Source organism: Hippocampus comes, unplaced genomic scaffold (assembly GCF_001891065.2).
Source record: "Hippocampus comes isolate QL1 unplaced genomic scaffold, H_comes_QL1_v1.1 scaffold139, whole genome shotgun sequence".
Lineage (NCBI taxonomy): Eukaryota > Metazoa > Chordata > Actinopteri > Syngnathiformes > Syngnathidae > Hippocampus > Hippocampus comes.
The window spans coordinates 802,063-829,727 of record NW_017804829.1 but is presented as its reverse complement, the minus strand read 5'-3'; the positions used below and the strand labels follow the sequence as shown (position 1 = coordinate 829,727).

Below are 27,665 nucleotides of genomic sequence, written 5' to 3'. Positions count from 1 at the left end.
TACAATTGACCAACATTGACAATGTTAATTTTTTTTAAATATATATTTATATGTAGCAATTAGAACCCCCAGTAAAGGATGTTATTTAATTGCGTTGTACTGTATTTTAATCACAAAGTCGTCGTCGTATGGGTTGTGAACCGGCTATAAGTGGGCTTTACAGTATTTTGTTTGCGTGTCCCTTCACACTGGCAGTTTGTTGACGTGTACTTCGTTATTGTCAAGAGCACATGTTGGTTGAGCTATCATTTGCCCAAATTTTCAAAATATGGTTAACTGTTAAAGCTTGGTGGAAGTCTGCACTTTACTCTGTGCCTTTCCAGTTAAGTCATGTTGCAATGCTTTTGCCGCTGAAATCGAGCAGCAGGTTTACAGGTTGCTGGACTTCCGGTGGATGTATGAGGCTATTAACAAATCATTTTAAAGTATTCTGGCAACATCTGCTGCTGAACACCTCTTCTTCTCAGCAGGAAATTGGCACAAGTGATTTCGGGGCTTGTGTCACCATCAGCTTGAATTTGGGTCTCCAGCGTGTATTTAATCACTTGCAACTCTTTCTCTGAGGACTCATTTGGAGACACATCATTCACATCATATTAAGAAATATTGATATTGAAAAATGTCGTTTGTAATTTATGGTAGAGAATTATGGGAAGTTCTGCATCATTTTTAAATCTAAAAATTCGAATCGTACCTTGAACAAATGGATTACAGTACAGTATTCACGATGTCGTCTTAAACATCACTCCACATGTACTTACTGAGCTCCATTTTTTTTGTTTCACTGTAGTAACCCAACATAACCACAGGATGACACTGTGGGTTAATTGTAAAATCTTAGCAGGTTCTTGAAGAACAAACTGAAATCTGAGTTTAACCCTCAAGGAAATCATGAAAGACAAAACTTTAAAGCTGCAACTGAAGCTATTTGAAAGCAAACGGGGTTGTTAAAGTGTTGTGATCTATTTTCCTGTGATCCATATATATTGAGCAAAGGGAGGGTGATTGCTGAGCTGGGACTGTTGCACCTCAGTGGCCTTACACATGAAGATGCAAATGAAAGGGGAGTGTGAAATTAAAACCATCGGTTCCAGGAACACCCTTGACGCTACGCCACACAGCACCCGATTTCTGCACATCCAGGACTTACAGCCTTTCTATATTTTTATCAAGATACATGAAACTCTACATAACTCTAGAGAGGGCTTGACATGGAAATTGACAGATAGCATGCGTGTGCCATCTGCCAGTGTAAATGTCAATTCAGTGTCAGGTTCGATCTCTGATCATGCATGACATCAGCGACTGCTTCATCTTTACATGACAATAAGTCTGCCTCTTGTGGAGCTCGGCCTCCTTAATGACGCACCTGAAAGGAAGGCCCGGCAGCCACTTGTGTGTGAAAATGCTCAGTTTCTGTGTTTCCAAAGTCAGATATTTTTATTGTCATGATCATCCAAGAGGAGCTTCCTGGGACCTCAGTTAGATTGCAGCACAAAAGAATCATCCAGGCCTAGCGTGGCGCCTGCGAGTCTTTGGAGCGCAGAGCTCATCATTCCCCATCGTTGAACCCACAGCAGGTAATAATGTCATGGGATTATGAAAAATACAACTCACCATTCCACTTAGAGCTGTTGTGCCTGGTACTTGTTTCCCCTTCGATGAGCTGGTCCAATCTTGGGGTAATGGGATCCAGTGGCACAAGTGTGCTGCTTATGTCCGATCCTTGACGTACAAAGTAATTTTGTTTTGGTCGCTGTCATTGGGAGAAATTTCCACTTGACAAAGATAGACTGTTGGAAACGGAAGAAAGGAATTCTGCGCTTTTTGGCACTCTCTGGATATTTTTGCCTTTTTTCCCCCCCAGATCACAACTCCATGTGTCAGGAGTTGTGAAGGATTCATTTTTTTCATTTGCGAGCTGGCGCAGAGCGGGCTTGTTGCTTGAGAATCATCTGTAGTGATAACCCCATATTTTTAGTACAAATGTGTCAGTTGTCTTTAAAATGCAGCTTTGATTTAGTTGGAAGTTTAAAGTTCTTTTTCTTTATCATTTGGCATTTTCCATTTGGCATGACAAGAGTGATTTACCTTTTTTTTTTTTTGTAATTTTTGTAAGCTTGTGGGCTCACATTTTTATATACTGTGTCATATGATTAGGATGATCAATGAAATATTTTTTGTTCAGTCTTGTGTTAGGTACCAAATGGCGCGCGGATGGGTTGGGAACTAGTCCACACAACACATCAATCAGTCATCAACCAAAATAGACTAATGTCCTAATATCATTCTTGGTAGACAATACTTACGACATTTTGTAAATGTAATGTACAACAGTTCCCACTCATGAAATTGATGTCGTTGATAGTTATGCTGTACTTCAAGATGCTCGTCTACGGTACACATGAACCCTTTCAGGGACAGTGTTTACTACAGTAGACGGCTTATCATGTTATTAGGTTACAGGTTATCGTTATTGGTGCATGAAAGGGTTAAAAACATTGTACTCGTTCGTAAATGATTCATGTGCTCGATATCATCCTGACAGATGCTGCCCATGGTCAGTAGGTTGTTTTCTGTAATTTATAGACCGGGTATGCCATGCATAGAAAAATGAAATAATGTGGTTGCACAAGTGTGCACACCTTCTTACAACTTGTGATGTTTCTGTGATCAAAACTAACCAATCACATTCAAAATCTTTCCTCTAACAGTTCAAAGGACCATGTCACTATCGACAGGCTTGGCGCAAAGCAGGCTGCATAATTAGTTCTCTTCCATGCCAGACAGACACGAAGCCGGAACAACCTTTGGTGCCAGGGCCTGGTTCCAATGCATCTGTCAGCCCCAAGTCACCAACCCATGGGTGAGCCAAAACGTTCAGCAGTCATGCAAAAAAAAAACATGATTCCTGTTGGAAGTGCTTTATTTGCTCTGTTGAGTATTATAGTACATCACCTACTTTTTGTCCAGTCACTCTCAAGTCAAGAATAGCCTTGTCTAATTTTCAGTTATTACCTCGTAACTGGGGAGGGAGCGAACCCTGGGACGACAACTCTTCTGGCTCCGGCGTGAGATACGCAAGACAATGTAGAGTGTGGAGACGGCGGCAAGCAAGGTTCCCCCGAAGCCCAACAGGATCCCATACAGAAGAGGGAGTGCCACGTCCAAAGGGCCCGTGGAGTACGCAGGGACTGGGGGTCGCTCCACAATCAAATCGAGGTCGCGCCAAGTCAAATCGGATGCTAACATATACCCACAAACATGCACATAATGAATAGTTAGGCACAAAGGTGTGAGATGTGTGGAGGAGCACCTTTTAGACAAACACGTTCAAATTGTTTCCCAGGGGAATTGCCACATTATACAGGTGATGATTACTTTGTTTAATTCCTTGGAAATAGAGTATAGTAATGAGTTGCAACTGCTCACACCAAATCTAATCCAGGACAGAAACAAAGGCTATGTTCAGTTTTTTCCCCCATATGTGACACATATCTGATTTATTCATGCAAAGTGAATAGTATAAAATCGACTTTTATTTTCAAAACATTTCTACCTCCTCCCCGACTCACTCTTCAATGGCATTTCTGTTGGGAGGTGCTTCAATTTAACAGAAGACTGAGGAAGTTGCAAATAGAGAAATTAGAAGAGCCCTCCACACAGGACCACATTCGTTTCCATAAATACTTTACTACATGACAACTTGATTATGTGCATGCATGTTACTTCAGATGCATTCCATTCACATTAGAAGTTGCATACTGTCAGGCAGAATCATTGTGCCACAAAAAGAATCACTTTACAGAAGACCCCCCCCCCCCAAAAAAAAAAAAACTATGTCTGTTTGACTCCGTCAAAGACAGTAAGCCATTTTAGATTGGTCAATAATTCGTGAATAACACACACACATGTGTAGACTGGAAAAAAAAAAAATGTAATTTTGTGACATACGTTTTGGAGACACCAGCGATATTAGTTGAACAAAAAATCCGAATTGGGCATCTCACCGCAGTGTGAACCTAGCCTAAGGAAGAATACATTTTGGAGTCCAGTGAAACATATCGCAGTTTGTCATTTATGAAGGGAGGATTACACAGAAGCCCTTCTTTACATCCATATGGGGCATGCTCGGATGGATTGTTCTCCAGCAATCAATTTGAGTTCACAGTGCAACTAATTAATGCATCTTTTTTGTTTCTCAGCCGACAAGTGGAAGATGGTAAACTCAGAGTGTTAAAAAAACAGCCTACATACCAGCGATGTGCTTCTTCAAACAAAGTTGTTCTGTTTCTTGGTAACATCATTTGATAATAATAATACTGTAATAATTATACTCTGGCATACTCCAGTCGTAATCACTATGCACAACACAGCTGAGAAAGGCAGTGAGCTGGCACGAATAAGAGCTGAAAATGGAAATGGCACCCCCCCCCCACCCCACACACACTCACTCCATATGGTTAAATTGGCTTAATTTTAACAAATCAGAGGTCAACCCGCATGCCAAAATGAGCTTGGTTCATCCTTGTAGGTTGCACTGCATTTATGCAGATTAATGTAAGCAACACACAACAAGGTGATGTGCCGGTGAGGCAATGCTCCCAATTTCCTCTCATGCAAAATCACTCACCTCTTTTCTGTCTTTTCGTTTCGCCTGTTTCTGGTTCCGCCTCTTCGAAGTTCATGGACTTGATAAACTCATGATAGCCTTCGGCATAACGTTTTAGGTTTAAAATTTTATCCTGGTTGATGTTCTTGCCCAGTTCTGAGGAGAAAAAAACATGATGATTGAAATGCCAAAAAATGCATCTAAAGAGGTACTTTATGCAACATTAAGGGCTCTATTTAGCGAATGGCATCAACCATGCATGGTGCGTGGCGTAACTCCAGGTCCGCAGGCGAATTAGACCCGGTGTTGGTCATTTGAAAGATGGTCACAGGCCAGCGGACCTGAGCGAGGTAGGTCTGCGCCACTGTTGGAGTGACCACAGCCCACTTCAATCATCTGCAATCCAAGCGGCTACTCTCATTCCGTTGTAATCTGGCGCACGAGTCTAACAGTGTCAACATGGTGGAGTGCAGAAACGTTTTTTTTGACATGGGCGGAGCTGCCACGTGCAGGTCCAAAAAATTTGAAGTGGGTACTGTTCATGTTCCCCAGGCATCCATAGCTGTGCCAGCCTGTGGAGTGATTTAAAAAATAATAACTTTGATGACAATATTGATAATAATTCATTCAGTTTGATGCCCACTTTACATATATTTGTGAATTAAACACATCTGATATCCACCACGTATCTCAGCGGAGCTCAGTATCTACTTGGGACTCAATCGAACTTTCAACCCAGCAGTCTATCCCGTGCTGGTATGTCGACACAGTCTGAGCACACTTGAGTTCAGATCAACTTTCTGGCACCAATTTGTCACTTTACCGGGTACCCTCCAACTCCATCGCCTTGTCGACACCAGCACACCCAGTTTGGCAGGAATTGGTGTTTGGTCTATGATCAGTGAGCCTTGCGCTGGCACAATAAAGATGAAAATAGAGCCCGATGTGTTGTAATTGTTATCTTTTGGACGGTGCACATTAATGTCGATATGAAAAGATCGTTTTGGACCAGAAATTGATGGTGTTTTGTATTTTGGTGCATTCTGTATCCGCCCCACATTTTTCATGAAAGATGCCACCATCTCCCTCGTGCCTCGCCTTGTCATCGCCTGCCTTTTGCTGATGAAAGGAGCAGATGGTTTCCTTGGTGGCTCGTGTCAACTCCAATGAGTCCTCCGTCAGATCATTTACACCTTCGTCTTGGCCACACTGGACGACAACACATGCCAGAAACTGGCAGCGTGCAAAAAAAAAAAAAAAAGCCACTTCTGAAGCTCCAATTAAAACCCATCATGACATAATGAAGCAATTATATGCCGGCGTTTAAAGTCTTCAAGGAGGCATTCTTGACTGGATTAAAGAAGCGCTTGTAAAAATACAACCACCAAGCAGCCACATCGGGCTTTGTTCCAATTTGCGGTTGTCGAGGGACATGCTGTGATTTCCCCTTGTGAGGTTTGTTATCAACAGTTCGTTGTACAAACAAAGTCAAATCTTTTTATTTGAAGCTTATTACATCAGTAGGCTCCCCATAAAAGCAATCCCAAATGACACTATGAAATGTTACAGAGGCAAAGTACTCGTGAATAACGGACTGCACGGTTCCGAGGGCAACAATGTTACAGCTCAGATCCTATCCTTGAGCGGCTAATCATCTGCTTCACTGTAAACTGTTAATATATAATCCATTTTAAGGGGGATAAGATGTCATTCAAAACCAAGCATACCGAAGTATCGGACAATATTTTGTTGAAAAACCATCAGTTGATAAAATCTTCCTTTTAGTTTGAAGATGATTCGTTGACAATCATGGCCCATTTTCTGAACGGCTTTATCCTCACAAGGGTCGCAGGGCGTGCTAGAGCCTATCCCAGACGTCTTCGGGCAGTAGGTGGGGGACACCCTGAACCGGTTGCCAGCCAATCACAGGGCACACAGAGACAAACAACCATCCGTGCTCACACTCACACCAAGGGACAATTTTGAGTGTTCAATCAGCCTGCCATGCATGTTTTTGGAATGTGGGAGGAAACCGGAGTACCCGGAGAAAACCCACGCAGGCACAGGGAGAACATGCAAACTCTACACAGGAAGGCCGGAGCTGCAATCGAACCCGGTACTTCTGCACTGTGAGGTCGACATAGTGGACCACCGTTTGACATTAAATCCTCCCCATTGGCTCGAACCCTAACCCAAACAGTTAATAGAGGTCAATTACAACTTTCTTCTTCTATTCTTCTTAACTCATTTTAAGCGTGCACGGCACCGCACAGCCCCTAAGAAGCCGCCACGCACACAGCAGGAACAGCCAGTATGTTTTCATTGTTTCTACTTGCTATAATTTTAGTATATTTTTATTTTTATGTAATTAGCATTTGATTTTCTGGTTGTTCTTTTCAGAGCATTTGATTGTTCATTCTGTCACTATATGTCAGTGGCATAGATAAATGATCAAAGATATATTTGAAATCAAAGAATTTTCAGACAAATTCATTGAAATTGGATCATCGAAACTCTTACCGTTGGCGATGTCTGCTCTGCCGATGTGGTGCAAGGCCCGAGTAAGTCGGTCATAGTACATCTCTGGATCGCTTTTTTGAAGCCTCTCTTTCAGGTCCTTACGACACTTAGCCTCACTTTCTAGTAGAACATAAAATGTGTGGGTCTTATTTACACACGTTTCAATGGATGAATTTTGATACAGAACCTCTGAAGTCAAACAAACATTGCTATAGTTGTACAGAGACTTTTTCAGACAAGTATGCCTCGAAAGAGGAATTCAAACCACTGTCATGTAAGATGTCACACAAGACCACAGCAAATCTCACCAGGCCTCATCTCAGCGTTTTGCTTTTTTGTGACTTTTTTTGGTTCTTTTTGCAACACCTGCAGTATTCCAATCATATATGATGTCACATAGGACATCACTGTACTAATGATTCAGTTCGACTTTATTTACACAGCACTTTAAAAACCAGAGCTGCATAAAAAGTGTTGGACAAAAAGTAAAAATAGAAACAGTTAAAAGACTACATTATTCACATAAAATCACTACAGTAAACACAATAAAACATGAAAACAATGCCGGGTCTCATGCTGAGTCAAATGCCAAAGAATAAAAATAAAATAAAAATGAATTATAATGCTCGACACAGAGGGACGCTTGCCTGACGTTTAGCGGGAAGTCATTCCAGGGGAGGGACGAGCAACGGAAAAAGCTCAATCCCCTCTGAGGTCAAAGCAGTTGAGTGCTGACCTTCAAGTGAAGAGGTGTCTCTCTTGACAATACGTTGCGCGATTTCTTCTTCTGAATTAGAGAGTGAAACCAGGAGGTCCTCGCACTCAGAAGGCGCCAGCAGTTCCACCAGACGCTCCAGCTGATGGACACCGATATCTTCAGCCACTAAACAGCCACACCGTGCACTGATTATAGACGAGTCATTGATCCACTTCAGCACCATCTCAAAAGTGCGACTTTAGTAAAATTTCTCAACAGAGGAATTAGCAAGTGAGCATGCAGCACATTTTTTTCCCAAGTTTCAACGCTTATTAGAATCCGAATGGGTCATGTTCTCATAATACACACAAACCTGTGTCCTCTTCCTCTTCCTCTTCAAGTGCCAAACTTTGGGCAAAAAGGAGTAAGAACAGACCAAATTTCCAGACTTGCATGGCATCTGAAAGAACAATCAGATGTTAACGTTATGATTTACAAAGTGTCAGTGACACATGTCAGTTCAATTTTATTTGTAGAGCACTTAACAAAACAACCACACAAAATGCTGCACAAAAACAAAACCCAAAACATTAAAACAGTTATCACAATAAAACATCGAAACAATGCAGAATCTCATGCTGAGGCAAAAGGCAAATAAAAATCTGTTTATCATCAACTACATCTACCACAATGGCACCAAAACCCTATACCGTAGCTACACATTTGACCACATGAGCACAAAATTGTACATCTCCTTGTACATGGTTCACGACGGTTGCTAAATTTCAGCAATTGTTCATTGTTAAATAAAAATAGCAAAATTCATGTCCATATCTGCACCTTTATTTGGATTTGTACCAAAAATGTAATGGGGTTCTTGTGTATTTCAATGTAAATACAATGCTAGCAGTTTTGATAAGTAGGTTAGTGCCGCCTGTTTTATTCAATATTTGTGGAGTAATTTGTGAATTATAAGCAATTCTAAGTAAATGAGCATAGTTTTTAATTTTATCTATGTATTCTCGCATTAATTTAGCTTTTCAATCAATTATTTTGTTAATTGTCTGATGAACTATTAATTGAATACAAAATCCCCTCATGAAATAATGGATTTAAAATTTAATTTTATTCTTAAAATAAACAATTATTCATATTTTACATGTAAAAAATGTGGACCATGGGCACAAAGTTTGCCGGCCTTACATCTCGCTGACTTTCGATTACGAATAGAAACTGTATGGATAAAAACCTTGCTTTCACCTGTCAATCAGTGTTCATCCATGAGCTCTGGATTCGACTCTTTTGGACTACTTTCTTCTTCTGCGCACCTTTTACCCTTATATTCTGGCAAATTTATTGCATGTTTTAACCGAACTCTTCGGTTTCATGAAGCATGTCGACATTTCTGAAGTCTGAGATTGTAAAGACCGACCAATCAAACCAAACATTCCTACTGCAAAATGTCGCCAAGTCCCTGCAACTAAACTACGTAATGGCGAAGAGTTTGACGAGTTTGTGACGTTTCACGGTCTCCTAACATCTTTTCCAAAGTTTATTCTGGTAAGCAGTGCATTGACGTTGCATCGCCACCTTGTCGTCATTAGTTTGGTGTGATTAAGTGGATAAAAAAAAAAGTCTGATCTTGGTTCGCCCGCTGCGTCGTGTGTTTGAAGCTTTTTCGAGGGGGGTTGATTTTGACGTGATGACGCGTGCTCAGGAGTGGTTTGAAGAGTGTCAAAGGCAATCCTCAATAAGGTCATCTAATAGAATGTATGCAACTTTTTTCTTTCAGGAAATGGATATGATTCTTACCGCATATTCACTTGTGATCACTTAAATCATTACTGCACCAAATCCTATCCAGTTTGTCATTTATCAGTGAGAAATTATTCGAGTGTACCACGGAAAATTAAACAGTTTGACTAAATTGTTATTTTTTTCTTTTCAATTGTTTACAATCCTAAAATTACTCCGACAAATATTGTACATTGTTCATCTATCCATGCCAGTGACCTATTTGTAAAGTGCCAGTCAGGTCAATTCAATTCCATTAGATACCAGAAATTGACCTAGTTGTTCCACTTTTTGTTTGGTGCTTTGCCACTGGGGGTTTTCGAAAGTAAAATATGTGCCTTGGGTCAATGAAGGCTGAGAAATACTGCATTACTTCCTGGAACACTTTTTAAATAAACTTCCATTTTCCATGTTGGCCATAGCGCATGGCCAACATGAAAATACAGTAGTGTAATAAGCCCAAGGCATATGTTTTATTCGTTAAAAGTATATCACTGCTCACTCGTTTTCTGAACTTGAGCCCTGGGCAACTGTGATGTCATTTTCAGTGGACAGCAGGTGGCAAAATGTCCACCTTCTGAGATGGACAAAAATGGGTGGATTTGACTGCTTAACTCATATTCCACAAACACTGTACTGTATTCATCGGAATGCTGTGCTGAGACTACTGGTGCTCCAGAGAAAATATTCATGGAAAGACATTTTTAGGTTGACTTCCCCTTTAAATCACTACAAGTATTTCAAGAGGGATGAATTTTAGTGCTGATGAAATTTTTACATGTAGACCTATGATAAAGTGCCAATGTTCAGCCCAATGAAGTGTCCATTTAAAGTCTGTATTAATGTGTATGAATGTTGTCAATGTATGTTCTTTTAGTAATTTTGGTAAGCTACTTTTGTTTTCTCTGCTTTGCTTGTGAATGTCATGAGCTGTTGTGTTTGAATTGCCCTGTGTATGAAATGTGTTATATAAATAAAGCTGCCTTGCCTTGCCTTCGTTGTTTTAGGAGTAACCTCCACTTTTTGCCATCACAGCCTGTTACAAATGCGACAGTATCTTGTGGTTTGAAATGCTGAATAAGGCCACCCAGAATAATTGCTATCAAAAGTTAGTTTGTATCTCCCTTCAATTTCTTGCTGTTGGTTCATAAGATGTTTTCTTTCATGCTTATATGTTTGACTGTATTTCATGCATCGGCAACATGGTGGTCGACTGGTTAGCATGCCCACTTCACAGTGCAGAAGTGCAGGGTTCAATTCCGGCTCCGACCTTCCTGTGTGGAGTTTGCATGTTCTCCCCATGCCTGCGTGGGTTTTCTCCGGGTACTCCGATTTCCTCCCACATTTCAAAAACATGCATGGCAGGTTAATGGAACACTCGAAATTGTCCCAAGGTATGATTGTGATGGCAAATTTTTGTTAGTCTATGTGTGCCCTGCGATTGGCTGGCGACCAGTTCAGGGTGATACACTGCCTACTGCCCAAAGACAGCTGCGATAGGTTCCAGCAAGCTCGCGACCCTTGTGAGGACAAGCGTTTCGGATAATGGATGGATGGATGGATCGATGTATTTCATGCTGCATTTTATTGGTGTGAAAATATATAATATATAATGTATAAAATATATAAACAATTCTTTTTTGTACCTCTAGAGGGAGCCAGACTTTCACAATCACTGGTGTATTTTGTTGCTGGGTTGTATTTGCTTTGCTGTATCTGGCTCAATTTGACTTGAATCTGTGTAGAGTACAGTCAAATCTCAAGATTAGATATTGTACTCTGTGACTGACTGGTGACTAGTTATTGGTATCATCAGGTTTTCACTGAAAGTCAGCTGGGTTAAGCTCCACATGGCTGTGACCCTAAACTGGACAAGCGGTATATCCAAAATAGGTGGATGGATTATTGAATAATTTACTTCTAGTAATCAAGTCAATCTATGCACTTGAATTATTCAAATGACAAGGATAAAACAAACAAACAAAACAAAACATGTAAAATAAAGGTGTTATAGGAACTGGTGAAGGTTTTGTTTGAAGTGCTTGCTTCAGGATGCAACCATTACTAATGCTGATAGGATTTACATTTTGTATGTGGGCACTTGTTTTTGTCTGCTTGGAGAAAGAAAGTGCTATTTATTCAGTTTTTAGGGTGAGCATGTGTGATAAATCCATTTTGTTACTAGCCTCTTCCATGTGAGGCGCCCAAGCTGCACTGTAGCCAAATTAATAATTACGTCCTCCCCTTTTCAGACAAAGAAAGCACGTGGCTTTAATTTAATGCAAAACCGCAAATATGTCTTTTTTTTATGACACAGTGAGGTGATAGCAGATTGGCGCAGCAGCACTCCTGAAATTGTGTAAGAGACTACAACGGTGGGCACACAGAATACATTATTCAACTTAGGTTGAGTGACACGACATCACCGTGTAGGGCTGCAGCAAGGGCATATGTTAAATTGCTAATAAGCTCCATTTGCCCTAATTGGGCAAGGTTGATTCTCCAGGCCAAGCCTTAAATTTGAGATTTTGAGGCCTGAATACAAGGAAAATTAGAGTTTGTGTGTGTGTGTGTGTGTGTGTGTGTGTGTGTGTGTGTGTGTGTGTGTGTGTGTGTGTGTGTGTGTGTGTGTTTGTGTGTGTGTGGCGTTGTGACCAAATATGACAAAGGAACTATTATTTGTAGAATCAGGAAGTAGAAGTTTGATTTATCAAAGTCTACTGGTGTATTAAAAGTGTATTAAAAGTAATAGAAAAAATACAATTTGGTACCACATAAGAAATGTATGTACATTGACCTACTGTATCTTTGCCTTAAATTTATTATATGACTTCACAGTGTGTGTGAAATGGTCAGACAAAAGTGTTACATATTTTTTTTTCTCAACTAGTGGCACATAATTGTATTAATTCTAAATGAAAAACTTCACTTTATGTATATATAATACTGTATGTATGTATGTATGTAAAGGTATGTGCACCATAAATTATAATCCACACATGACACACAAAGAATAAAATAACCGAAACTTTTAAGTGCAGATCTAAGATGTAGGGAGTTTCTTTTATTCCTTATTTTTGCAGCAAAACGCCACAATTCACAAAAAAAGTTACTTTTTTTAATCATTTGCACATAGAACAAGAGAGACTGGAGCAAGGTCAGAAATTTGATGTAACAGAAATGCTGAAGCAACTTGTGCACTAACAACTTGCAACGTGTTCCGAACCAAACTGAGAAGAGCACCTTCTTGAGTTGGTGGTCCGGTGTGCAGCCTCCATGTCTCGTACACTTCACGCCACTGAAATCTGGTTATGTACACTCACAGACTCCGGTGGAATGAAGGATAGAACACATGGAATGTTCCTCTTGAAAGGGATGCGAAAATAAAATAGTTTTGTTGTCTTGTCTAATTTATACCCTCTTCTCCCAGAAAGGCCCAAAGGTTGAGGCGTGGCGACTACGAGGAGCGGCTTGACGATGGTTCACCAAATGATGGGCGGTGATGATGGTGAGTGGAGTAAAAAGTTCAGATGTTTGCCTCATCTTCTCGAGTTTGAAATCTGAGACTCGACAAGACCGGGCTCACATTTTGTTGTGGTTCGAGGGTCTCTGGCTCCAGGTCAGAGCCCAGTGTTGATTTGCAACCGGACACCAGTCACAGCCCCTCACCCAAAGCCTTCACATGCATCCGAATTTTACTTTGAAGTAAATATGTGCAGGACTCTCCAGGTCCACTGACACAAACATGAATGCTTTATCCTAAAAAACAAAAACAAATCAAAGACACAGTGATGATTAAACTTTTTACACGTTCCTAACTTTGCTGCTGTAAATTGGGAATTTCTCCATTGTGAGATGAATAAAGGTTTTCTTATTCTTATTCTTCTTAATTGTAAAAGCAATACCTTACCTTTTCTGCTCCCTTTACAAATGTGTCAAAATGAAACAAACACTCAAACCGAGTTTTCTTACTGACTGCAGATGCAAGCGACAAAGCACTGTCAGTGTTTTCTCTACCTGACTCAGGTATACGGTGCTTTAGAATTCGGAGCCAACCAATGGGATGCAAGCACCCGCAAAGGGCCACCCACACTTTTCCCCGACCACAAACAACCACACCCAGCAACGCGAGTGCAGACGGAGTGACAAAGTATTCAGAACGAAATAATCCAAGATAAAAGGGAATAGCTGTCGTTGTAAAATTGTCCTGTTTCAGCGCTCTCGTAACACCTCTTTTTCCTCTTCAGAGGTTTTGCGGCAAGATTGGCAGGAAAGACAAAATGAAGTAAAGTAGATATTCATGTCATATTCATTCAATAATAAAAACCCTGTGCAGTATTCCATGTCCTCCCATGGAAAATTGCTGATCTTTGTCCCGCCTTCACTGCGCCCAGACTAAAACCAGTGTCTTCAGAGTACCTTCAAACCTATTCTCATTAAAAAAAAAATGAAAACACAAGTTGATTCCTTTAAGAAGAAGTTTCTAAAAGATATATACTTATTAAATATTTGAACAATTCTTGATGAAATATTTGAAGAATCCCATTCAAGTGGTCGTACTGGTGATTAGTGCGAAAGGGCCAAAACAATGACAGTCTCATTTTTGTGTGAATGTTATGAAGATCCTCAACATTGTAGAGTTTAGCACAGAAGCAGTAACATTATGGTCATAAAAACAACAAAAAAACATACTTAAGATCGTAATAGTATGACTTTATTTTATTGCTTTAATCCAGTGAGGTTTTTCTTGTAATATTGCAATTTGATGTGAACAATTCTTAGAATTTTTTTGACTTTATCATTGCATTACTGGATTTTTCTTTTCGTGTTTTTTCTTTTTTACAGCTTGACAGAATCTATAGATGCATATCCCATTCAAGTTCCGACATGCAATTCAGCCATCCAAGATACACAACATCCTAACAGACAGTTTGTGAAATAGCATTTTTGCAAGTACACCTAAGTACCTCTAATCTTAAGTAAGTAGAAGGTATTAAAACAACAACAAAAAAAACCCCACGAACAACAGTACAACAAAACAGAAAGGGGAATCATTTCTCAGTCAACAAAATGGTCTCCTTCAGCTGCAGCTGCAACCCCCTCTTTAAGCCTTACGTGAAAAATGGGGCGACACCCGCCATTCCTTACTGTGAAAGGAACAACTTTTTGAAAAGCATTCTTTCTTCTCACAATAGGCGGATTTTGGGGGTGGTGCCGAGGAGGGGGAGGAGGCGGGGGGTGTGGTGGGACAAGAGTGAGGGCACATTCCTAAACGGAGCCTCACCTGATGGGATGTTTCATAAGAGAGTGTCCCCATTCCAGCTCAGTCATCCTCATGTGTGGTTTTATTGACAAGCAAACCACCATCTTTGAGTTCCCAATAAGTACCTTTTGATGTTCTTTCTCAATTACACTGGACCCTTTATGAGTGTACACAATCCATTCTGAGATGCCGCCACCCTCTCATTTGTTCACATTTTAGCACCCATCTATCCATAAGAAATTGAAATTGAATGGAACCAATCTGTTCCTGGGAAAAACTGACACCATCTGAATGCCTTTATCCATGAAAATGTGATGAATTTGCAGATAGAGTATGCAAGTCGCCGAAAAAACCCACAGTTTGTAGTGCACATTTCCTTCTTGTATTAATTTGGGACGAAGAGGTATGGTCTGTGCAAAAAGTGATTCCAATCCGTGGGTCCTTAGAAGCGTTGAGGTAAACTATGGACACATTGGAAGGCCATTCTTTTGACAGTATTTTATTGTGATTGCGTTTTTACCAAGCACAGCCAATGTTTCGTTTTCTTTCACGAGTCTTTGAGTATAAAACAGAAACAACAAAACAACTATTCAGATGGAGACCTTTTTTCTTCTTCCTGGCTTCAAATCAAATTCACTGCATGTTAAACCTCCCTTTGAATAAGATTAAAGTGATTATTTTCATGTTAAAATTTTCCATTTGTTTCGGATGTTTCTGACAGTTACAACAATTTGCATGTATTTGTGTGAGCCTTCTTTTAAGGCTCTGCAGCCTGAGGCCGCCCTGCGGTGTTTCTCTCTACCTTGATACTCCCCTCTCCTCTCAGCACCTCCGTGGCGGCTGATGTTACGACTTGCTCAGGCAGGAATGCACCCTTGCTGCTAATGCACTTTTATGTCCAAGCCCATTTGACAATAAGTAGCGCCGTCATTTTCAAGCATAAATATTTCAGTCTCCATTTGGATGCAGATTTGTGGCGACACACCCAGAATACAAATGGCCTGCGCCTCCATCGGAAAATACCCAAGGCGTGGTACCCTTCCGCAAAGACGGTAGAGCATGATTAGGTCTTAAAATCAAACATTCATCCAAACTGCATGTCAGTTAGTTTAGATTTCTCTCCATTCTACCCTTTGCTGGCTATCAGGTGCTCGAGAGGAAATTATGATGATCCACGAATACAGATATAACCAATTTCATTCCCTTCTATGTTCAAATGCACAATGTGCAATATTGCTGAAAAAATAACTTTGAGATCATATGTACCACATATAATGTCTGTGTGATGAGAAGTAAAAAAAAAAAAAATCTCTTACATAGCTTTTAAAATGCTAATTCAAAAGCATTGAAACTGACAACAACGATGATTATCGAAAATTCAACATTTTATAAACATACAGCCTTTTTTTTCATCCATTTCCAACATTTTTATTCAAGAGAACAACAAATGCAGAACAATATAAAATAACACAGTGAACTACAAACAAATCCTCAGGATCTTGAAATATGAACATAATTTTTTAAATTATGATCCTACATAAGACGTTAATATCATCGCCACTTGCTGCTTCGTCCGATGGCTGCCGGGTACTTATTAGCGGCTAAAATGCTAACGTTTATGTCGGCAGGCTGCGCAAACTCTGCTCGCATTTTCATGCCTTCCCCTTCATCACTCGGATGCTACTTGTTCAAAATGATTCAACAGATTTCTTGTATTCCCTTCTTTCTGACGACGTAACTTGCACAACAGAATCCTCCTCCACGTCGCTCGGGAGCTCACGCCACAAAAGCTTGTCAAACTCCCGTCACCTTCGCAAGATTACGCCAAGTATTGGCTGCCCATCATTGCTGCCCATCATTGTTACTATTACTTTCTGTTTACTGCTTCCTCTGTCATTTATTGGCAGATTCTGTTTACTTCAACTTGCAAGACAAAGTTACAAAAATGTAAAAAAAAAAATCTGTTTCTGTGCGGCCCGATACCTAACGGTGGTGATCGGGAACAACTCGCCTAGCCGTCCTAAGCGTTGATACCACACAAGGATTTGCAACTTTGTTTAAAATTTCCCAATGATGGCCCTGGCGTTTTTCCAAGCTGTTTGGGGAGTAGGGGGAATTTACTCTTTACAGACCCGACACTACAGAAGAATCGGTCAGAATAATCTTGTGAGACTTCCAATCGTCAGGCCTTTGTTGACTTAATCATGGGTATATTTATTAGGAAGGGTGTTGTTAGGTTCATACGGGCAATGAAATATCTTTGTCTATTTGTTTTGGCAATCTGCAACCATTTGAAATGCGGGTTAGCGATTTCTACTGGACATACTCTTAATATAACAGCAAGGACCCGGAAATACCGTGTAAGAGGTGAAATCGTGAGCTAGTTGGACCGTACTGTCTTCGTGCTTGTCATCTGTGACTTTTCAGTTGCTTGTCATTTTCCCTGCTGTATGTAGTATGGTTGGATTTTTCCAACAACACATCTTCATTTGAAACTCAGCTTTAATCCATGGCAAAGGGAGGGGTAAAAGCAACACGTTGTAACAAGTGATGAACTGAGAACACCGAATTTGATTTCACCGCCAGAATAACAATCCATCCAGCCGTGCACCAATTTTTGTTTTTAGAGTGAAGATGAAGTCGATCTCGGTGACTGGGAAAATGACGGGGTTTCCCCTACACTGATCAGATATCATCAGACTGCAAATATGATTTGATTCATCCAGTTAAGTACCCTTGGTGCACACTTAAAATTGTGTTTAATCAATGGACTGCGAATGGCTCGTCAAAACAATCGCTGTATTGCGCGACACAACAGACCCAAGATTCGTTCTGGCTTCAATTTGCTCTCCAAATGATCCTTTCAAAAGGACGTGCACCAATACAAGCTTCCAACAACTCATTTATGAAGGTGCACTGCAACCTGACTGAACGAGCCCGGACTTGTCTGCTTCTCAAAACCTGCTTCCTTCTCCGCTAAACCTTTTCCTGTATAGAAACCGGCGACATTTCAGCTTGCTGGAGCTACTGATTCGTACCGGTTTGTTTGGAATCACAGTGTATAGGCATCAGTGTCTGCAGAGGGATGGGGGGGGGGCGGGGGGGCGTTGAGAGTTGACTCATTTCAGGCCCTATCTCTCAGTGCGGGGAGAGTTTGTGGGTGATTTGGGTTTTTTTTTTTTCTTCAGGGCTCGTTCAAGGTCGTTCAATTGGTCGTGATGCGTTTGCCAACAATTGGAATGGTCTCAAACTGTTTTTCTTGTTGTAAAGAAATTGAACATGTTCAACATTTTATTGCGACTTGACAAACTATGACCATTAAGACTATTTGGGAATGTCTGGCGAACGAATACTGACAAAAACAAAACAAAACGTGTGCATACACTTGCAAAACGTTAGCTTGACATGAAGACGTTGTAATGTCACCAATTGCATCCTCTCATTATTTGAATAGTACATGAAGAGCAAAATGACTGACTTCGCTGCGGCCAACTGTACGTTTTATTGCGCAAAGTTTCAATCGCATAGCCGGGAATCAATTCTGTATTGACGCATTCCTCCACATCTTTTCTATCTTTCCTGCTGGCGCAATTGTGCATACGTTCTGCTTTAAATGTGAATAAGGACAGACAACTTGGTTTGGGGTGTGATTGACAGGATATCACATTTGTTCTGAAGAGCGGCACGTTCAAGCTAGTCCCATACTCTTGATTTTAGCCTGCAGTGAAATATTTATTTTTCACTCATTCGAACCTTTGAAGACATTTGGTTCATTTACCCTCCCCCACCCCCCCGCCCTCCGCGCCAATACCCTGCTTCTGTGATTGTCAAGGAGGAATTTTCGAGGAGTGTTTCTGTGAGCTTGTGGAATGCCGACAAGATGGAGCATGTCTCAGGTTGTCTCACGACATCTCTGCAAAATGCCCCAAAGACAATTTAGGAGTGGTTACCGGAGATGATGAAAGTCATCAGAATACATACAATACAAGACAATCTTTTATTCAAACACGACATCTTCAGTTTTATGACTGAGAAAATAACGTGTATAGTTGAGGGAGCATCACTGAGGAAACTCGGATAAACAAAGTCCCTGCCCCCAACGTGAGTACACCTGAACAGTCTAGTACGATCTAGGGTGAGACCTGGATCAGAAATTCAGCTTTTTAAAATATAAAGGACCATTTTTGCTAAATATGTACACACCTTGTTTAACATGTGTCATCCCAATACAGTTTTGATTGACACCAAAACAGGTTTTTTAACACAACCACTCTTTTAATGCAGTGATTGTGAGCTGTTAAATTGTCACTGCAGACCTACATTACTTGTCAAGTGTGTTGCCAATTTTTGAGAAAACATCCCCTTGCAACAATTTTTCAAAAATGCAACAAATAACTAATCTAGTGATTTTCTAAGGTGTTAGTGGAGACCTTTGGACACTCTGAGATTTCCTCTAGAGCAGCTCACCCTGTGGATCGATGCTTGCACAAAGGTAACCCTCAAGTGGATGAGTTCACCAAGCAAATGTATGGAACCAGTAGATTTGCTGTTGATTAAGCCTCAAATAGTTTTAAAAAAAGGTCTCTGTAAGTTCGTTAAAATTTGGCAGAAGCAGAGAAAATATAGAACGGATATGGACATTTGGAAAAATGGCCTTGCTCACCTAAAAGTTATTGAAGTGGGTTTGTCAACGGCAAATTCGGGAAACGTTCATTTCAGTCTGATACATTATTAACACCCCCCATCCCCCCCATCGTCAATTAAGGAAAAATGGATATGTAGTCACAAGTCGTTCTCGAGTTCAAAGACCCCAAACGTTGATGAGGCGCAACCACGTTCGGCTACACTGAGAGGCTTGTGGTCATTTCGGGCATTTTTTTTGAGATCGGGTTGCTGTTTTACTTTCGCTGACTGCACTAGGATGTCGCCTCATGTATTTAAGATGCCTTCATGTTCGAACCATGCGAGGCAACGTGAGCTCCCTTTTACCTCTCCTCTGTGATCAGCGCCGCTGAAAATCACTCGATCTGACCGCCTGTGAAACTTGAGTCAGTCACCACGTTGTCTTTTCAAATTGAAATGTAATACAGCGTTTGTACCTTGAGTCGCGATCGCAGTACTTGACTCTTTGTTATGTGGTGTGCTGTCTCGGTGTGTCATCCCAGTGGCGGCGAGAGGACTGGAGTCCCCCTGTTAAAGAACACAATGGATGAAAGTTTATGGATTAGTTACGCTTGAAGACTTATGTCGGTTGGTGTGTTAGTTGTAGCCTTAATGGCGGTAAAGGTGAGTGTCAAAGCAGTGGAGGTTAATTCCATCAGTAGTATTCTAAGAGGCGTGCGGGGTTTGATTCCGGCTCCGACCTTCCTGTGTGGAGTTTGCATGTTCTCCCCGTGCCTGCGTGGGTTTTCTTCGGGTATTCCGGTTTCCTCCCACATTCCCAAAAACATGCATAGCATCTTAATGGAACACTCTAAATTGTCCTTAGGTGTTGTAAGCGGGAATGGTTGTTCATTTATATGTGTGCGCTGCGATTAGCTAGCAACCGGTTCAGGGTGTCCCCTGCCTACTGCCCGAAGACAACTGGGATAGGCTCCAGCACGCCCTGCGACCTCTGTGAGGATAAATCGATCAGAAAATGGATGGATGGACAAAAAAACCAGAGATCAACACGTTTAATATCTACCAAACAATTTTCAACCCCTTCAAGTGATCAATCATCATTGATCTTTTTTTTTTTTTTTTTTTTTTTTTTTTACGAACCAGGTTTAATCCTCCCCTGAGGAATGGCTCGAACAAGATCTAAAGCCCAGAAAATATCACCTGTTAAAAATGTGGTTTGATTTTAAAACGTGATCTGCAAAATAAATAAATAATTAAAATGACTACATAGAAGTTTAATTTTGTTAAAGGTTTACATAATCCAGTATCAAGACGCTAAAATTTGAAATAATCCTGATTCTTCATCATGAATATACGCAGACCCAGTGCCGGTTCTGGCGGGGCCAGCACAACATGACTCATCGTCCACATGATCAGCAGGCCGACATGCAGACAGAAAACATGCTTTTGCACCATCTGCTGTGGAAGGAAGTGAAGCACATGGATGAGGGGACAAATAAACACAATAGAATGATTAAGAAAAATGTCAAATTCTCTCGTACAACAAAGTGGTTTTGGCAAATCGATGAGATTCTCATTGAGGAAAAATAAGACGAGCTGGTATTATGCAAATTTTTACCCACTTTTAAAGTACGGTATAGTATTGTAATAAGTAGCAGTGTAAGTCCAAAATGAAACGAACACACAATTGTTTTCTTTTTTTTTTTCGTTATTGAAAATTACCTACAGTTGAATGACCCAAAATGGCACAGGGATTAATTTGGATCAATATGGACTTTTTAATTATTGAGCCTTCTGCAAGACGTAATCGGTTTTCAGACCTCTTTAAGATGAACGTGCCCTGTTTTCAAATTCCAGTTCATACTGCACAAATTAATTACATCTGATGGAAAGTCCAACCTGGGCGGCGTGTCGACCTCACAGTGCAGAAGTCATGGGTTCGATCCCGGCTCCGGCCTTCCTGTGTGGAGTTTGCATGATCTCCTCGTGCCTGCGTGGGTTTTCTCCGGGTACTCCGGTTTCCTCCCACATTCCAAAAACATGCGTGGCAGGTTAATGGAACATTCTAAATTGTCCCTCGGTGTGAGTGTGAGCGTGGATGGTTGTTCGTCTCTATGTGCCCTGGCAACCGGTTCAGGGTGTCCCCTGCCTACTGCCCGAAGCTCCAGCATGCCCCGCACCCCTTGTGAGGATGAAGCGATTCAGAAAATGGATGGATGGCAAAGTTCAACCTAATGATTTAAATTGCTCACAATGTACAGAGATGACTTGAGAACAGTTTTTAATGAATGTTCAGGTTGGCGTTGGAGCACATAAGTCCTGTTGTTGGTAAAAATGAAAATATTGTCCTTAGTATTGGTAGGGGTAAGATGGTTTTAGCTCTTTGCGAAAAACTATTTTTAATTAAGACAGATTTTTTTTTTTCCTTGGAAGTCAGACATTGATTTTTTTTTCTGAGAAATGGAGAGAAAATAGATTTGTGTGACTCTCGAAAGTTACTGATGGCTTGCGCGATCTCCCTCCTGACATCCAGAGCAAGGAAGAGCTGCGCTGTGGTATGTTTTCCGGCTGCGGGAGACACATGAAAAAAAAATGCTGGCAATATTATTTCTGAGTTGACGTTATTGCACTTTTACGTGTCCTGGGAAATCATTGTGTCCTGGGTTGCAGCAAATGATTATTGAGAGCTTTATAGGGCGCAATGTTTAATATGAGGTTGAGAACAGACAAAATCACTCATTGTACCTTAGGGAATAAATTAAGGCTGAGTGAAGGTATCTCTGGCATATCTGCGGAAAGACAATCTTTATTACCAGCTGCCTGCCTCTGTGTCACGTAATTACCGGGACACGTACTATGCTGCTGGCGGGAGATTGTCATTCCCAGCTGGAATGAGTGGCGTGTGTGGACTGCAGTATTTGCTCAAGCCAATACATCCAGCAAATATTGATCTGTGAGATGTGCTTGGGAATCCGCAGGGCCTCAAAACTCCTGAGGCAATCAGCGCCTCCATTTCACATGTCACATGTTTGACCAAGTCGTCTATGAGTCTCTTGGAATGGGCAATCGAACAGACTTCGTTGATAGGGCCGCCAAGATTAGTCGACGAGTCACGTCGACGATCAGAAGGGTCGACAAATCCATTTAGTCATCGACAAGTCGTTTCTTTAAATACGCGTGAGTTCATTGATTTCGTATTTGATGCCACGTGATGTTCTGTTTGTTAGCTAACATATTGTAGCGTCTTCTATTGATTACAGAGGCATTAGTGAGTAAACGCACGTTTATTAAGAACCTAAACACTGTTTTTGTTTGCATGTGATTGACATCGAACAGAAGCTCCCTCGAGGTGACTCGAGACCACGCACAGAATGTTGCGCTTATGAACTCCGACGTAGCAGCACTCCAAGTCACAGGAAATGATATATATTGCTCAAGCCCTCAACGGCAACGCAAATCATAATACGCATATTCGACCTAGTTCGTGACAGTAAAAAAAGACACGGCTCCGAATCTTTAGGGTTTTTTTTCTTTCAGGTGCATATCAAATTTTGAATGTGTAAATCGCATTATGCATATTAGTGAAGCAAAACAAAGGTTTTGGATTATGGTTGCATAAAAACAAAATTAAAAAACAATAAAAGTGTCTATTTGAGTTTTCTTTAGTACAGTGCATTTTCCTAATTTGACTCATCTGATTTCACGACCTTCTGCATTAAAAAAAAGGCTTGGCGCCTATGTAAAGTGAACTTGTTTACAAGTATTTCTTTTTGGATATATAGTGTCATGGTAATAGTGCAACTCTGCAAAGTGTTTAGTTTTTGGTTCCATTTTAAAATTGACTCAACCTTTACAGCTACAATTTTTAATGCCTCAGTATCACGGCATGTTGTTTTCGGAGCAGGCTAAACGCAACCTGGCCTCCTCCCTAGCTGTCCCTCTGCAGAGCAGCTCACCGCTTGTGCGTTCGGGTCTCAGGTGGCCCATCTGTTTATCAGCCAACAGAAAGAGCGAATTTTCTAGATCTCCCTCGTGAAGCGCACCTGGAGTGGCTCGGACTCAGGTGAGTGTCGGCGGAAAAAAACGCATGTTGCTATGGAGAGGGGAAGACTCATTTCCTTCCAAATAAAAGAGATAAAGAGGCAGCTATCACATTGTTTTCTCCAATTTTCTCCTCCTCGTTCTCAAGGGACGCCAACGTCTCGGTGCGCCGGTGCAAACAAAGTATTGCCGTGTGCAAAAATACCCGCTTATTACCTTAGCTGCCACGACTGTGCTGAATGAAGATGCTTTTACCAGAGTAAACACACACAGTCTAGTGGGACCGAGTGGTCAATATCATGTTTGGAAGGCAATATATTAGCTTGAATTTCATTCGAAACATGCACCATCACTTTATTTGACTTCACACTTCCACAAAACTATCTTACCTCAAAGGCTTGTCTATGGTCCAACAATTTAGAATCTGATTTTGCATTGTACCATCTGCTTAAAGCCCGTACAGCTTTCTGGTTTATTAATTGTCAGCTTAAAAATGTTAAGTGATTAAAATGTGAAAGAAGTCATTCATTTTCAAAGACCGTGGAGCCCATTAGGTTGAAATCAGTCCATTCCAGGATGCTGATCGACCTCCGCTTGGTTTTCATAACAAATTTTCTCAGAGCAAATAATCGAAATAGTTAGGCCGCAGGGAAAAATGATTTCAATCATAAAAGCTTTATGAACTGACAGTGCAGAGGTCGTAGGTTCGATCCCGGCTCTGGCCTTCCTGTGTGGAGTTTGCATGTTCTCCCCGGGCCTGCGTGGGTTTTCTCCGGGTACTCCGGTTTCCTCCCATGTTCCAAAAACAAGCATGACATGCTGATTGAACACTCGAAATTGTCCCTAGGTGTGAGTGCGAGCGTGGATGGTTGTTCGTCTCTGTATGCCCTGTGATTGTCTGGCAACCGGTTCAGGGTGTCGCCCGCCTACTGCCCGAAGACGGCTGGGATAGGCTCCAGCACCCCCCGCGACCCTTGTGAGGATAAAGCGGATCAGAAAATGAATGGATGGATAACTGCAAATGCAAAGGTCATTAACCTTTTAACATTATTGTCATCGAAGTGTCAAAAGATCTTTTCATAATCCTTATTGTTTCTTTTGTAATACTGAAAGTCACAAAATTGGAAAAAGTACACTGTCATCGGAGCTGTCACGAAAATGTAAAATGATTCGGACATTGGTATTTTGAGGCACCACAGTATTCACAAATGTGAACCGCGAGCTTTCTATTACCAGTCTGTCATTTCTGCTACAAATTCTGTTCCAAATATAAGGCTAAGTGGCTATCAAGATGCATCGCAAGACTTCCTCTCACAGGCCTGCGTCATGTCACCATGTCAGCCTGCCGCAGGTCTCAACAGAGTCCCAGTCGAGCAAATGGTGATTAAGTCGGAAGGTCAGGTGGAATTGATTCTTTTCCCCGCGGTACATCCTTGTTGCATTTCGGCTAGAAATGAGTCCCGATTTGTTTTCGGGGCGCCGCATTATTTTGACGACGCATGCTTTCACCCGCAAGGTGGGGGCTCATCCGCGCTCACCAGTCCGCCGGCGACGCCCGACATGATGATGTCGGCTACGCGCTGGAGGGAAAGCGGAGGGTGGTCAGGCGTTGCAACGGCAAGGCCAGCAGCCCTGTAGAGATTGACTTAATGGAGAGCAATTACTTTGATGAGTTGGTGTAGTCAGAGTGCTCTTTTATGCTTCATTAGCGCATTACTCAGACATTTAGCTAATGAGAATAAGGAAGCACAAACAAAAGTAATTTGCCCCCGACATGTCAAGCTGGGAGACCACAGCACTGTTGGATATCGTGGATTATACTGTGCATGTCAGGAAAGTCCCAGGACTGGTCACAAACAACAAACTTTTGAGTTTGACCTTTCACTCTGGGCCAGACGATTAACCAGCACATCTACAAGAATGCATTTGTTGACCCCAATTCGAAAGTGAACTTAGATGCTGACTTTATGCCCTCCAACACCAAGGTGAAATCCGACCACAGCCATCATGTGCTGTGAATCAGAATCAGAATCAGAATCGCTGAACAGATCTGGATTGATGTTTGATTGCGTCAACTTGGAGATATCCACAGATCCACTTATCGCTCCAAGTTTCGACACGTAATTTCTTCTCTTTGCGATCGGGATGCGTGGCTGCCGTGTGGCACGATGCGGGAGCACGAAAAGCAGGCATCACGTATGTCATGTCGACAATACGGCGGCGGCGTAAGCGGCAATCTGTCAGCGCGTTCTGTTGTTTTAACGCCTCATCAAGCGGTGACAGCGAACCGTAATTGCGGCCCGGCGCTTCGTGTTTTGATGCGGCTGACAAATCTGACAGCGTGCGCGGCTGCCGTCAGTCATGAAGCCACCGACATTGTCTAAGTTTATTGGGCTGAACACAGTCAAAGGCACCTGAGGCGTAGCAAACAAGACCAACACAAAGAAAGATGTCTTTTAATTACAATCACTTGAAAAATGCGTCGCAGGAAGCCTCGGCCCACAGACAACCGAAGGTTGCCTTTGAAGTTTGTTTCTTAACATATGTGGTTTGGGGTTGCATTTTATTGTGCATTTAAACTTTTGGGGAAGCACCTTGATGATTGTCCGTGCAAAACAATGGGATCATGCAGACCGTAATTTGCGCCATCCATCAAGATTTCTTTTCACTGCTCAAATAAATAAGATCAATCATCAACGGTGAAATGAGTCCATTTTGTTTCATATCGCTATACCTGTCCACCAGTGTTCCACTGATAAAAGTTTTAAACTAATCTTTGCTCTACTTTTATTAATTATTGGAGTACCATGGGTGGCTCTGCCCTTCCTGTGTGGAGTTTGCATGTTTTCCCCATGCCTGCGTGGGTTTTCTCCGGGTATTCCGGTTTCCTCCCACATCCAAAAACATGCGTGGCAGGCTGATTGAACACTCGAAATTGTCCCTAGGTGTGAGTGTGAGCGTGGATGGTTGTTTGTCTCTGTGTGCCCTGCGATTGGCTGGCAACCAGTTCAGGGTGTACCCTGCCAACTGCCCGAAGACAGCTCGGATAGGCTCCCGCACGCCCCACGACCCCTGTGAGGATAAAGCGGTTCAGAAAATGGATTGATGGATGGTATATTATGTCAGAGAAAAGTTCAAAGATTTTACAGTAAATCCACTATGGGACATTGTTCGACCCACAGTGTGTTCCTATTCAGCATTTTTTTTTGAGTGAATGAATATTGAATTAATTTGTTCTTAATTCTCATTATTGATAAGATGATATGCCTCAAACTTTCAGGGGTCATTTCTTGCCGTTCAAGAAAAATCACAGCTCATTTTTCCTTATTTTCAGTCGAAGCTGCTCCACTGAGCAGAGGGCAAAAGTCATATCGGTATACGTTTTTACTGCTTTGCAATTTTCACCCGATTTTCCCAGCAGCGGCAACAAAGTAGCTCTCAGCGCATCCCGAGGGAAAGGCGGATTGCTCCCTCTCTCACCTCGCTCGGTTCCGTCCGTCATCTCGAGGATAGAAACGGTGGTCGTAGGGTGGGTGGAGGCTTGTGGGCGAGCGACATTATGACGCAGGTAGCGTCTGCTCAGAATTTTAATGCGATTGGCATGATTTTGATGGAATGTCTTCATAAATGTCTCCTCTCCGGGGAGGAAGAATGGAGACGCTTTTCCACCATGAATAAATTCATGTCCATTCTTGTGTGCCGGCACCGCCTCTGTTTGCTCATCGCATATGCGGCTGGTCGAGCAGCCCTCCCGTGAGACGCAAGTTTGTAAACATGAATAATAATTACAAACAGGTTGACATGCAGGTAATCTGCATGTTGCTTGCAGGAGAGGGCTTGCTGCTTGGTTTGCAAGCCTTCCAGGGGTCCTTCCTTTAACATTTGCCAAGTTTACTTGATGAATGTGCATATTCTCCACTTTTGCAAGATATCTGAGGCAAAGCACGACGTGTTTATTGAAATTGCGGATTGCCTTCACAAAAATAGATCAGTGTACAGTGTCCGTTAAATTGAAGTTCTTTTTTTCGTGGCTTAAAATCACCCAATATAGTCCAAAGATCTGGCTGAAAATTCATTTGCAAAATTATTGTAACTAAATATGAAAAAAGCTTTTC

At 41.6% G+C, this 27,665-nt stretch overlaps 1 protein-coding gene and 2 long non-coding RNA genes across 3 annotated transcripts in view; 1 reads left to right on the top strand and 2 right to left on the bottom strand.

Annotated features, from left to right (window-relative positions):
- Window positions 1–2,908: 2,908 nt before the first annotated feature.
- tmdd1 (transmembrane and death domain 1) lies at window positions 2,909–9,384 on the bottom strand. Its single transcript, XM_019866875.1, has 6 exons — window positions 9,090–9,384; window positions 8,203–8,289; window positions 7,869–8,015; window positions 7,133–7,252; window positions 4,634–4,768; window positions 2,909–3,245 (listed from the first exon to the last, which is right to left on the bottom strand). The coding sequence occupies exons 2-6, from the start codon at window positions 8,282–8,284 to the stop codon at window positions 3,001–3,003; spliced, it is 729 nt and encodes a 242-aa protein (XP_019722434.1). The 5' UTR covers window positions 8,285–8,289; window positions 9,090–9,384; the 3' UTR covers window positions 2,909–3,000.
- Window positions 9,385–12,554: 3,170 nt separating this feature from the next.
- LOC109514080 (uncharacterized) overlaps window positions 12,555–27,665 on the top strand; it is a 175,914-nt gene continuing 160,803 nt past the window's right edge. The window contains exon 1 of the long non-coding RNA XR_002167933.1: window positions 12,555–13,131. This is a non-coding gene — a long non-coding RNA (uncharacterized LOC109514080). The remainder of the gene's footprint in view (window positions 13,132–27,665) is intronic.
- Window positions 12,698–13,646, bottom strand: LOC109514072 (uncharacterized). Its single transcript, XR_002167931.1, has 2 exons — window positions 13,534–13,646; window positions 12,698–13,382 (listed from the first exon to the last, which is right to left on the bottom strand). It is a non-coding gene; the product is annotated as an uncharacterized LOC109514072 (long non-coding RNA).

Coding starts and splice junctions, on each gene's coding strand:
- tmdd1 (XM_019866875.1), bottom strand. CDS start 8,284: ATGCAAGTCTGGAAATTTGGTCTGTTCTTACTCCTTTTTGCCCAAAGT. Junction 8,016..8,202: donor GGAAGAGGAAGAGGACACAG/GTTTGTGTGTAT, acceptor GTGGCTGTTTAG/TGGCTGAAGATATCGGTGTC. Junction 3,246..4,633: donor AACGAAAAGACAGAAAAGAG/GTGAGTGATTTT, acceptor GGTATATGTTAG/CATCCGATTTGACTTGGCGC.